General features: G+C 37.3%; 1 protein-coding gene across 2 annotated transcripts; it reads left to right on the top strand.

Annotated features, from left to right (window-relative positions):
- The first annotated feature begins 4,964 nt into the window (after positions 1–4,964).
- LOC100369605 (uncharacterized) lies at positions 4,965–11,242 on the top strand. 2 transcript variants are annotated; one of them, XM_078007658.2, is made up of 6 exons: positions 4,965–5,105; positions 6,281–6,573; positions 7,142–7,377; positions 8,711–8,844; positions 9,762–9,936; positions 10,832–11,242. In XM_078007658.2, exons 1-6 carry the CDS (start codon positions 5,094–5,096, stop codon positions 11,071–11,073), a joined length of 1,092 nt encoding a protein of 363 aa, XP_077863784.1. In that variant the 5' UTR covers positions 4,965–5,093; the 3' UTR covers positions 11,074–11,242. The 2 variants fall into 2 exon arrangements, with proteins under 2 accessions (XP_077863784.1, XP_085356870.1); XM_085500744.1 differs by having other exon boundaries at positions 4,966–5,105; positions 8,732–8,844.
- Positions 11,243–12,858: the final 1,616 nt, after the last annotated feature.

Here is a 12,858-nt window from a genome sequence, read left to right as displayed (position 1 = left end):
ATCATCCAAAATCTCGCATTCTCTCCTTCTTTTTTCAATCCATCCTAAAATATGTTCATGTAATATTTCTTTGTTCTCGCCGACTCCTTGAAAGCACCGAGAATTGAATGACAACAATAAAATGAAGAACTGTAAGTCTTAAGAACAAAAGAAAGAGCAAAGTATTAAATATTATATTATTAATACTAAAACACAATTATAACTGACAAGGTACGATGATGAATACATTATAAATTTAGGTTACAATGGCAAGGTTGTTCAAAACTCTCTCACAATACACAGACTATGTCAGACCTAAAATTTATATATAATATTAGAATGGACGTGGCGTGATGTATGTGTATGGCAACCAACCGTAACTGTGATACAGCGGCTATAGAATTGTTTATCTCGCTGCAGAAAAGGGTTAACCTTATTGACAACTGTTACAGCTGATTCTGATTAACTGTTCAACTGATGATTTAATTTTCACAATTTATCCGAACCTCACCCCCCCAAATGATAATTATATTCATATCCTCGTTCGCGTACACATTTTGAAGAAGAACAAAATCGTTCAGTATCTCTTAATATATCTTCAGTATCTCTCAATATATCTCTCAATTGGTCACTGTTTGCTGATGATCTTATATATTTGATTTTGTTATGCGCTCTTGACGTGTTTAATAAAATCGCAATATAAGTGAATTAATTACTATCAGTATTACTTGGTTTTACCATTATAGAATCTTACAAACACTACACATGATATACCTCAATCTCCCTGGCCGATCTCTGAACGACTGCCTCCAATGCAAGGAGTATTATTTGATATTTTGGTCACCCACCGGTCTTTATTTGGTAATACAACTGGTTCAAAAACATCGGATTTCGATTCGTTGCTCAATAAACTAGAAGACAGTATTTTAAATCACAGACGCTTCACACATACATATGACTTTCAATCACTCAATGACACTCGGTCATTCTAACTATTAAACTTATTATCTAAAACTAGAAAACTCAACGTGTTTGTGTGTGGTAATCTATTTGCAGTATTACGTGTGTAGACGTAACCGGTATGAGACAGGTGTATCGACATGTGAAAAACAGAGATGTATAAACAGTAACTGCTTTTACCCAATGCGATAAGCGAGAACATTGTATGTATTTTTTTTATTAATTTTAATCTTGTTAATTTAATTTATTAATGTATATATTACATGTATGTTTCATGCAGGACGCCATTGGAAATCATATAACTCCTTTTGGAGGGAAATGAATGGATTATCCTGGTTAAATGTAGTGGAATAAATAAATAAAAGAAATACAACTTTTCGTATAATAAATATCACAATAGGGTTGCTATAATTAATAAAACACGCAAAGATTGAAAACAACTGAACATCGCTGAAGCAACGTGCGCGCGGTCCTCTATCGCATCGCATCGAAGTGCTGATACATTTAACGATCGTAGAATTCAGAATTGAGAAAGAAACATTTTGTGGTATTTCTGATTTCCTGCGCTGGATATTTAAAATCTAATATCATATCGACACACTATCATTTCTCATAAATTGTAAACCCAAGGCGACGTCCATTAAAAACTCTTTCTCAATACATTTTATTGGTAAGCGTAAACGACATGTTTACATTTACTGTCGTAATTATGTTACTTGGAGTTCCTCCACATTTTATGGATGATCTCAATCGTGAATGCGGCATTTCAAATTCAAGGGCAGTCCAGTCGGAGGTCAGCTTATATGCTTTGAAGATATACATGCCGACATTTGGAGGGAAAGTTGACCTAATTACAACGTCTTGTGTTTATACTACTCGACGATTGCCAAAATACCTGAATGCGTTGCAGTGAACTTGGTTTGTATACGTGAGTAATATAGGCCGTGCTTATGTACAACATTCGTACTATACAAACTGTGTTTGCTTGTATGTACAACATTCGTACTATACAAACTGTGTTTGCTTGTATGTACAACATTCGTACTATACAAACTGTGTTTGCTTGTATGTACAACATTCGTAATACGATCTGTGTTTGGTTGTATGTACAACATTCGTAATACAAACTGTGTTTGGTTGTATGTACAATATTCGTAATACGAACTGTGTTTGATTGTATGTACAACATTCGTAATACGAACTGTGTTTGGTTGTATGTACAACATTCGTAATACGAACTGTGTTTGGTTGTATGTACAACATTCGTACTATACGAACTGTGTTTGGTTGTATGTACAACATTAGTAATACGAACAGAACTGTGTTTGGTTGTATGTACAACATTAGTAATACGAACTGTGTTTGGTTGTATGCACAACATTCGTACTATACAAACTGTGTTTGCTTGTATGTACAACATTCGTAATACGATCTGTGTTTGGTTGTATGTACAACATTCGTAATACGAACACAAGGACACAATCTGGGAAATCAAATTTGTCAAAACCAACCATTCGAAAAACAAATAAAAAAACAAACAAACACTCTTAAAATAAATTTAAAAGAAAAACCCACCCTTTAATAAATATAGATTAGTTTACACAGCGAAAGGAGACGCATTGACTATTGAAAGTGTCAAAAAAGAGTTCCCCTGTCCATTTTTGAAACAAAACTCATAGACTCATTGGATACCTCGCATACACGTTGGTAGGTTTATACTAGTGACTTAGCTAGTTTGTACAGCATTCGTAACACATACACATGTGTATATACAATATTTTTAATAAAAGGCATATATATATAAGTATATGGCTTTATGTATAAAACTTGTAACAGGGTCCAAGCGTGCTTCCCATGTACGACATTGCTGACACGACCCATGCATCATTTATATGGACGACATTCATAATATTATTTTGCTTGGTTCATAAGTATGATATTCTTAAACAAAAGCTGTGTATAGAATTACTCCAAATAACTGTATATCATTGATGTTACATAGTACGCGTGGTCTTGTACACATGGCTATATAACATAAATCCACTGTATGTTGAATAGAACCCCCTGTTCAATATAAACTCACGTACTCCTAGTTACTAATTAAATTATTTAATTAATTAATTTTTTTCGTATGAAAAAAAACACATTTCGCATATCTCGCCGATTCATATAACTTTTACACGTTGATTCAAACACAACTTTCTTCTTGTTGTATGCGTGAAATTCGACCTCCGTGATAGTGAAATGAGTTATTGCTGACAAAAGGTGAAAGGGTAAATACACATATCGTATTTCACAAACAGACAGTAATGTACGTCAGACTGCGTATAATCAGGAAGTTGGCACTTAACTCACCGTAATAGCAATCGTCGGGGACTTACGCTACACCGACGCAGAGTCACAGGTCATATAAACTACTCATCCTCACTACAGAAAGCGTTTGCTTGCGTAAACTTTGCTTTGTCGAAGTTCAACGAATTTAGACATTGGCGGAAGCCAATTCAAGCGGGGCGTTGGAAACATTGGGGCACCGGTCAATTGAACCAGTCGTCATTAATGTAGCGGCCACTGATTCTGTAATGATACTGTTTTGTGAAGTTCCAGTAAATTTATGGGAAAGAATGTTAAAACCATGAGTTGAAAGTGTGATCGTATTTCGACAATTTGAAAAATGTTTTTGTGCGACTTTTCAGAGCTGCGCATTGTTCTTGGCGATTTCCGGCGGCCTTCTTTCAACTGCTTTGTTGTATTTGTTAGAAAAACCACATTAATAATTTTATTGATATTATTACTTCATTGTTGACGAAATAACAAAAAAAACATATGATTCAATCCACGGGATATTGGAAAATGAAAAGGAAGGAAGGAAAGAAAGCAACCCATGGGAAACTCATTGAATAGCAATAGCAGTATAATAGCTAACGGACTTTAAACCGCATGTCAGATTTAAAACACACTTCACAATTATTCGTATTGTTATTCCCAGGTCAATGACACGTCTTTAACTACCGCGTGAATGAAGGGGTTGTTCAATAAACCGTCCCCTGTCCCTATATGACCGCGGACAATAAACAACGTCACTATTTTAACCTAGCGTCATCTCACGATGACACAAGACCGCACAGACATATAATTGTGTGACTCAGTACAGAAAACGATATCTGAGAATTTGTGAAATTATATTACGTGGCGATATATGCTGTAAATCGAAGAAAATGTAAACATAGAATTAAAACAAATACTATGATATGAGAACAACACGACGTTCTTCGCTAAGTAAAATACTAGTATACATATATGAATACGTGTTAATATCATGTTTCTTGTCAAATGTAATACATACACGTACGTACAGCGTAATAGAACAAACAAAACACACCCGGCAACTGCTACCCGTATTACGCAGTTGGTTCACATCTACCCCGTCAGTCACCCTTAACTTCTCACGAAAGTGTTGTTAAGAGGATAACTCTTACATATCAAACAATATCAATTTACTGAACTGCTCAATACACGGCAGTAATGTGTTTAGAATTCTGAATCAGTTTAATTTGGCGTGAACAGAATGACGAAAACAACCTACAAATTCCAATACGCCAAACTGTTTGCTTAGAGGTCAAAGTGGACGCGAACAAGTCCGTATACTAGTTCTCTACGGCTTTATTTTTTACGCATTCCGATGGGCTTGTACGCTGGGATTGCTCGTCAACGAATAGAGAAGCATGGCATTCCGGTTAATTACCCCATATCGTGGCCCCACCACAGCACATATCATCGCCGCTTCCTGCGCATTCGCCCCGTAAAAGGCAAGAGTGTGGGCGTGTACTTCCGAGTTGAGATCGTGCTGTGTTTTCGCAGAACGTTTTTATTTCTCTTATCTATAATTGGACGGTAGTTCCCGCGTAAAACTGCAGCCACTGACGTACATTGCGGATTGGTGAAATACTCTAAACAACTTCGTGGCCAATCATGATGAGACGGTATAAAAGAACACTAGTAACACGTTTATGTTTCAAACACTCTTAGAAGGCGAGAAACCAGTACGACGCTGCATTAGCAATACTCAGGGCTTTATACAGGACTGGAAAAACTTAGATTACAAAGAGAGAGATTTTTGTTTTGTTTTTGGAACGTGAGAAGATCGAATCTGGTACATGTTCAGCAAGGTAAGTAACTTTATAGGGAATACTGGACCCCGAGCACTGAAGTACCGCCGTTGGTTATATCTCCAAATGGAACAAGCGGCGACGATAGTAAAGAAAACACACCACACACACGGACACACGGTGTCTTGTCAGAAGAACTCCTAAATATTAACTTCTTGTATTTATTCAACCCAACTAACGCGTATTTGATACGGCGTCTAAAAATGTACTCGTAGGTGAAGTCGCAAAAATCCACCTCGGACGAAACAAAAAACGACGTTCGTATCGAGATTCTTCTCAGTAACACACTGCAGTGATGCCGAGACTGTACTGTTTGCTTATACTCTCGTAGTCCAAGTTCCCAGCTCTCCGTTGATACGATACGCTAACATCAATCGAAACAGGATTTGCAAGAAATAACAAATTTGGTTTTCTACAATTTTTTTTCTGTATAAAGTAATTGTCGAGTGTAAGGTTTAAGGAGCTGACGTCCACGCTACTCGTCTACTACACGTCGGACGTGCATTGATAGTACGCTATACTTTTACACTATGTACTTATGTCTATTTGGTTACAAACTATAATACTAGACTAAACAGTGCGACGAAGTTTAACGATTGCATATAAATATAAACGTCATTTACTACGACATTGTTACTCGGTGGGCGAGAATTTTACTGGTTCGGCCGTAAATCTGTTTTTTGTTGTTGTTCACATTTTGTTACAAAACATTTTGTTTGTTGTTGGCCAAGGAAAGCTTAAACCAAATCGAAATGAACTGTTACAGTAAAATAAGTTTATGGTGGTAAGTTAATATTTTTGAGCCACGTTATTTTTTCAAAACGATCCTGGACAATGATGCCATTTTTCTTAAATCGCACAATTCAATTCTTAATTCAAAATATAGCAATAAATACATTTATACCCACTTTTCATTGTGCAATCAATAACTTGATATTTTAAAATAGCGTTGTTTCTTAACCAACTTTGTCGCGCACACGCAGAAAGCTTTATCTGACTTCGAGTCGTCTTGCTGGACGCCGCAGATAATTATTAAAACCAAATTTGTGATAATATAAGATATTTCAGCATATTCGGGAGCGCGCTAATGTTGACCAGGGATAAGACATGCAGTTGCGTTATACCCAGTACATTGAACTTTTTGTCGATGAACGCTCTATTTTTTCTGGTTACAGATCCAAATGATGGCGAAAAACTATAAAATATCATCAACATTGACTTTGCTCCTATATTGCCTAGTGCCCATGGCAACAGGATGTGGCAGGATAAAAGAAAAAACTATGGTGAGTCCGGGAGATGAAATATACGTGTCACTTTTGCTCCAGCCGAATACGGAATCAGAGGATTTGTCAAAAGCTGACGATTCGGCTTACATACACCAACCAAATACGGAATCAGAAGATGCATCAAAGAATACAGAATCAGTTTACATTCCACCCAAACCACTTCATTTTATGAAAAATAAAAGGTAAGGCGCCTTTATAATATCACTGAAACTGGACTGAACCGGATTTAGAAAATACATTCGTGCGAGTAGCTTTATGGAAATCATTTAAAATACAGTCTACGGATGTGCGGGGGGGGGGGTGTACTCAAACTATGTATAAAACAGTGCATATCATTGTGGGAAATCTGCACTAAAAGTCCAATTTTCAATGTTTTAGCGCGCCTGGGAGTTGGACGTTTTCGATTGTCTGTTGGAACTTCGTTTTCACACTTCTTCAAATGTTGTTCTGAAAATCATGGATTCACAAAGATCCGCCCGCGTTCCGAATCATGATCCAAGATTGCTTAAATATGAGCCCGAAAAATCGTTCTTGTTCATCGTATCAAATAGTTCACATGAAAAAGGTCTTAATGCTCCTCAATGAAGTCTTACGGTCTTTCTCCAAATTTCGAATTTGCTCGTTAATACTTTGTATTGACGTAATAGTTAGAGACATCTTACTGTTAATGTTTAAATGTTCTATGCTTGCGGGCGCTATTTGTCTACGCTTGCATTACGTAACTCTTTCACACTAATCTGCCGTTTGAAGGTATCGACGTTACATCGACCCAGTATCAGATATATCACCTGAAGCAATGGACCAACCGTACTTGAAGATTTTTCAGAAAACTGACAGCAACTCGGACGGATACATTACTGTGGATGAATACTTAGAAAACAATCCCAACATGACGAATGATGACACTCGAATTGTGATGGAGGTCTATGACAAGAACAGAGATAGCAGAGTGTCTCAAGCAGAATTCCTGCGAGAAGGGAAACCAGGTAGGTGTACGATACTAATAGTGACAATTACTGACGTATCTGGAGATCGTCATTTGATACGGTTGTGACACGTGACCAACTCGATGACCTATGTGCTAACCCCATAATAAAAACCTTTGCTACCCCGTGTCGAAGTAGAACGCCTTTTCGATAAACGTTTCTTTTTATACAAAATAGCCGCAAGACCTTGGTTTCTTTGTCCATGTAATTGGTGTAGATACAGGAGGGGCTTTTATAACGATCATTTATGAACAACACATATTGAACATCAAGGCTATGACGTAAAAGCCTAAACGGATGTGGTCAGTTTAAGGAGATACAACAAAATAACAAACAGTCCTCTGATACACTAAGGTCATTGCGTGTTATTAATAATTTGATCCACTTTTAATCCATGGTCCAGCGTACGTGCATATAGTAGAACGCCAACGAGGTTTTCATACTTTAAAATCTCTTACATTTCAATTGATCCATTGCCCACTTTTATCAGTGCGTGGCGTCCATTTTCTATATTTGCATTGGAAGTGCGCCCTCTGCTTCTACAAATGACTATCTCTCGGAATACCACAGCCTCGGCTTTTTGGGGGGTCATTTGGCTAGAGATCACCGAATTGATGAAGGGTGCCACGATGCCCCAGTGTGGTTGGATATGTTACCTTTCGTTTAATGCTATCTGCATATCTAAATTTGTACTGTATATTTACTCTGCGTACATTTGATATACAATGTGATATACATCGGTTTCTCTGACGATTTTGATGTGACTTGTTATAGACCGATGCTGAGATAGTCTCTGAATCCATACTGCACTATACTGCATGTGTTCACGTAAATCTACAGTGACGTCACGATGATACGTCGACAAATGTTCAAAATATAACGTCCCAGGGACCTGAACTGTTTACAAACATGTTTTTCATTGGGGCCAAAACACAGCTTCAACATTTACATCGGTGAGCTGTGTGATTTGTGGTGATGGCGGTGATGATGAATTTGCCGTCATAAAAAGCCATGGAACCGATAGATATTATAGATCAGGGTTTGAGACATCTTTGTAAACAATGCGATGACGTCAATTTTACAATAAGTTGGCGATTTTAATAACAATTTATGATTTCAACTTCTATTCTATGCACGTTCGGTGGTTTTCAACGCAAAAAGATTTCTGTGTGACTCCATGGATAGCTTGATCTATAAATGCAACTGCGTATCACTTACTCTGACTTATTTTCTCTCTTTCTTTCTTCATTTCACTGCTTGGCTTCGCCGCTACTGCTGCTGACACTCACTCTGTAACGCACAATTTACTATTTGAATTGTCATGACAACGTAGCATTCTTTGATAATTTTGAAGAGTCACGTACAGAGGCCTGTGACGTCATGGCACTGCATCAATGCGGCATGGATTTCATCAATATTGTACAACTAGCACGTGACGACAATGAGGCTGTATGTATTGGTCTTCAGGTGAGTCAGTGTTGCTATGGAAACGGAGGACTTTAATTCACGAAATACACAACTAAGAGAAATTAAGAGAGCAGTGGGAGCCAATAAAGCTGTTCATCGTTTGGAAATATGTCGCCATTAATATATATTTGTAAAGTTACCATACATTTCAGAAAGCTATGAATGATTTTATGACCCTTTAACGTACATTCAAATCAGGAAAGAGGAAACGTTTTTCATTGGCTAGAACCACTTTTTGGTAACGCTAGACGGAAACATGCCAGCAATTTGATTCAAAACGCTCCAATTAACTTGAGGTGTTCGCATATACTATATTTCGAATAGTACCAATATACCTATCACTACAATTTTCCAATTTAAATTGTTGAGCATATTCATTTTCAGGCAGCAGGTTCATGATAGGTCAAATCTCAGACTAGTAATCACATTGCTCGTTGTTGAATTCAATACATTGTGATGGTTCAAGCTCGGTAAATTAAGAAAAAAACCGGGTTTATTTGTTCTTCAAAGGCGATGCTAAACGATGTCATATGAATTGCGTTACAGTCTTATTTTGATTTGATTTTTTTTCTCTAAAATTCCCGCAAAACAAAACAAAACGGACACATACCAGGAACATGAATATTTTTTCTGGTCCTGGGAATAACAATAACAATTGTTGGCGGAGTGGCAGTGTAAGTTAGTGCCCTCATTTGTCAATCACGTCTACATTCGCGGTTTGAGCCGATAGAGGGCACATATCAGTGCAGCTGTGGACACAAAACAAACCTGCAAATAACTGAAATTTGTCATAGTTTGTCTCACGAGACATGAATGTTACACAGCAGTTAACAGACTACTCTTGGTATGTATCTTCAAGGTACGTACCACACAGTGGAGTAGACAATGAATAACAAGAATATTAATTTACTTCACAGACCTACGTAAACTGTGTCTCTTGGCAACTTGGCACGAGCGCTTGCACCTCTAACAGTTTCAACGGCGCTGTCATGGAGATAGTGACGTCATTCAAGAAAGTCAATATCTGCCCATTGGTGGATAGTATCGGTCTGCAGTTACTTATACAGGAAACTAATCGAGAACGACGGGCTGGTAAGACCATTGTTTATTATCACCGAAAATCCCAATTACAATACATGATCGACATTATTAAATGATATAGTAATTTCAATACAAACAAGAACAAGTTGATAAAGGTTAACACGACACAAGGAAAGTAAAGTTAGAAAACTAATAGAATATCGAATACAGTAAACATGTTAAACATTTCTGACGCAGCATGTCACCAACAACTCAATATATGACAGCACTCTCTGTATTTTTTACCAGAAATTTTATTAAAGCGAGGGAGTCGTCACCTGCGCATGCGTCAAATGACCATAGCGTGTCATTATTTACAAACAAGCGTCTACCAATGAGCCTTTGCGTTTTTTTGCGTGTATGGTTATCGTCGGTTGGGACTCGATTCCCGCGCGTACACAGATTGCCACCCTGCCACTTTAACACAATCTTACCCTTATTCTGGCCAGTTAACCGCATAAATTAGGGTTCGCCGAGTTCTTTCAAGGGACGCGAATTTCGATGTTGTGGCAATTTAAAATCACGTGATCGCATTTGTTATGAACTATGGTGACCCCAAAGCGCAATGTATTTGTACGATTTTGCATTTTTCTGACGTTCGGGCTATTTTTTGATATAAGCGAATAAAAAAATATTCAACCTATTCATCTCAATTCCCCATTTTTCAAATCCATTTCTATAATCATAGATAAAAAACTACGATGCGCTTTATAAAGTAGTGTAACACTGAACCGATAACGTAGACGTAGACTGGGGGATAATATCCTTGAACACTTTGCAGAAATGTCTCCAATGAGCGGAACTATATTTCAATGACTCGAGGGGTCCCCACAAGCAGTCACGATCATTTTGACAAGTGTGCTTTCGAAGATAATAACGTATTCATTCTGTTGTGTATTCCCATCAGTGACGTCAGATGAAAAGCAGCTCTCCGCTGACTGTAACACATCAGATGTTATGGATTGTGACGTAGAATTTATCCGTAAGCTGAAAGAAAACGAAGATCCATGTGACTCCCTATTTGCATACAGGAGATGCATCCATCGAAGTACTCGCAAATGCCATGACGCTGTTTCTTACAAGGTACGAGAAGGTATTAAGCACATCACAAGGGCCTATCGCAATGCAAGACTGTGTACGGGAGAATGAACAACAGACTGTATTCGTTGACGTATACATTTCCTCTATACTGTACACATTTTGTACAATGTATTTGAGATGGCTTGAAGAGACAGCAAACAAGAGGCTGATACCATCTTTCCTGTCTTAAGAAAGGTCGATAACAGTGGCCGTAGTCAAGTGTCCGATATCGCCACAGATATTGTTAAGGCCGAACTTTGGCTGGACTGATACGACTCTGGAAAACGCGAACTCTACACACATTTTTATTACATTCTATCACAATGTATGAAAATCTTCCTGCTCGAAAACACACAGGGCTATTTGTTCAGAGCATTTGCATACACTGCACTTAGTAATTAAGAGCTGAGATTCATTCGAATCAGATTTTTTTTCTTAATTCTTCTGATAAAACAAGATCAAAAATTAAAAAAAACCCATCAACTCACTAGCTGTTATTAAGTCATCCCACATACTTCGTGGTTTAGCAAACGGTCTATCCATCAATGCTTTTATCGGCATTGTGTGAAAACACGAATTTCTGCTCCAACATTGAATAATTCTACGCATGCTCAGTTTAAGAACCTCACTTATATCGATACAGTACTTGGCACCTTTTTTCACAGTTTACCATTTACTCATAAGCTCCATAAAACAGTGTTATCAATTATTAGCCGTGATTATTTTAATTATTTCTTTGTCAAATGAAGATGTATTGTATTTGTGTATTTTTTGTAATGTTGTTTGATAATAATATTATTTATTGCTTGGAACGTTTCAGTGTGAATGTCCGTGTCTGGAATGTCTGATATCACTTAAATTCCCTGTCGCCCCGTGCATCCGTCAATCATTAGAAGTGAGGGTATGTTTGAATGTAGCTTAAGTTAACATTTCCGATTCTTATAACACAATTGTGGATAATCCGTAGCCTTAGTCCAACGATTCATCACAAAAAGAAAATGATCACATTTGGCGATATCAATGAATTAGTCCCGGAAGATGGATCTTATCTTATGTGGCGCCACAACTAGTAGTTCATGGACATGTATTGAAATTCGTCTGATAATTATGAATATGTTATCGTGAGAAATCGCAGTTTCCATTAATCATATTATCCCCGATATACAACTAGCACGTCGTACCTTGCGTTTAAACCCTATGTGTTCTGAATTCGTTTTAACATGAAATAGGACTAATACACACTATCGTAAACAACGCCCGATGACTGTGGTAATGAAATGGGAATATTTACTTTGATCGCAGGCAACAAACTAATACATAGTCGACATCGATATTACGCTCTTGTTATTTTCGTTTGTAATTTCAGCTAACATGCTATCCTGTAGCTGGCATGCTTGATAAACAATTAGAATATTCACAGTCATATAAAATCAATCTTGAGAACAACTTACCATAAACAATCTGAACCTGGTTGCATGAAACAATATTTACTTACTTTAATCAATTAATTAACAAATATCGGTCGGTCATGTGACTTTGACATCCTTAAATATTTTAAATAATCCCATCACAAATCCCACACATACATACATCGGGCCTCTTAACGTGCCCGCCATATTTGCAAATACGCTCTCAAAATGCGGATTCTTCTTCTGTTCAGCGATTACAAATTCACACATAGATATATATCGGATGTATAAATGAATTTATGCTTAATTTCAGTGACTTGGGAGCTTTAATAGAAAGGGTCAGATTACTAAGTTACGTTGATTACCTTGGCAGATATTGGTTATCACCACTTCGCCAAAAAACTTGTCGTTCTTTATTAATCGCTCAGAGGAGTATAAGAAATGA

This window comes from Saccoglossus kowalevskii, chromosome 6 (genome assembly GCF_978046115.1).
Source record: "Saccoglossus kowalevskii chromosome 6, keSacKowa6.1, whole genome shotgun sequence".
NCBI classification, from domain to species: domain Eukaryota; kingdom Metazoa; phylum Hemichordata; class Enteropneusta; family Harrimaniidae; genus Saccoglossus; species Saccoglossus kowalevskii.
The sequence above is the reverse complement of the archived record's forward strand: the minus strand, read 5'-3'. Positions and strand labels throughout refer to the sequence as shown.

What these genes read in the sequence shown, in the direction of transcription:
- LOC100369605 (XM_078007658.2), top strand. An exon ending in CCTGCGAGAAGGGAAACCAG is followed by an intron (nt 7,378 to 8,710) that starts GTAGGTGTACGA and finishes ATGACAACGTAG; the next exon opens with CATTCTTTGATAATTTTGAA. An exon ending in CTGTATGTATTGGTCTTCAG is followed by an intron (nt 8,845 to 9,761) that starts GTGAGTCAGTGT and finishes TTTACTTCACAG; the next exon opens with ACCTACGTAAACTGTGTCTC.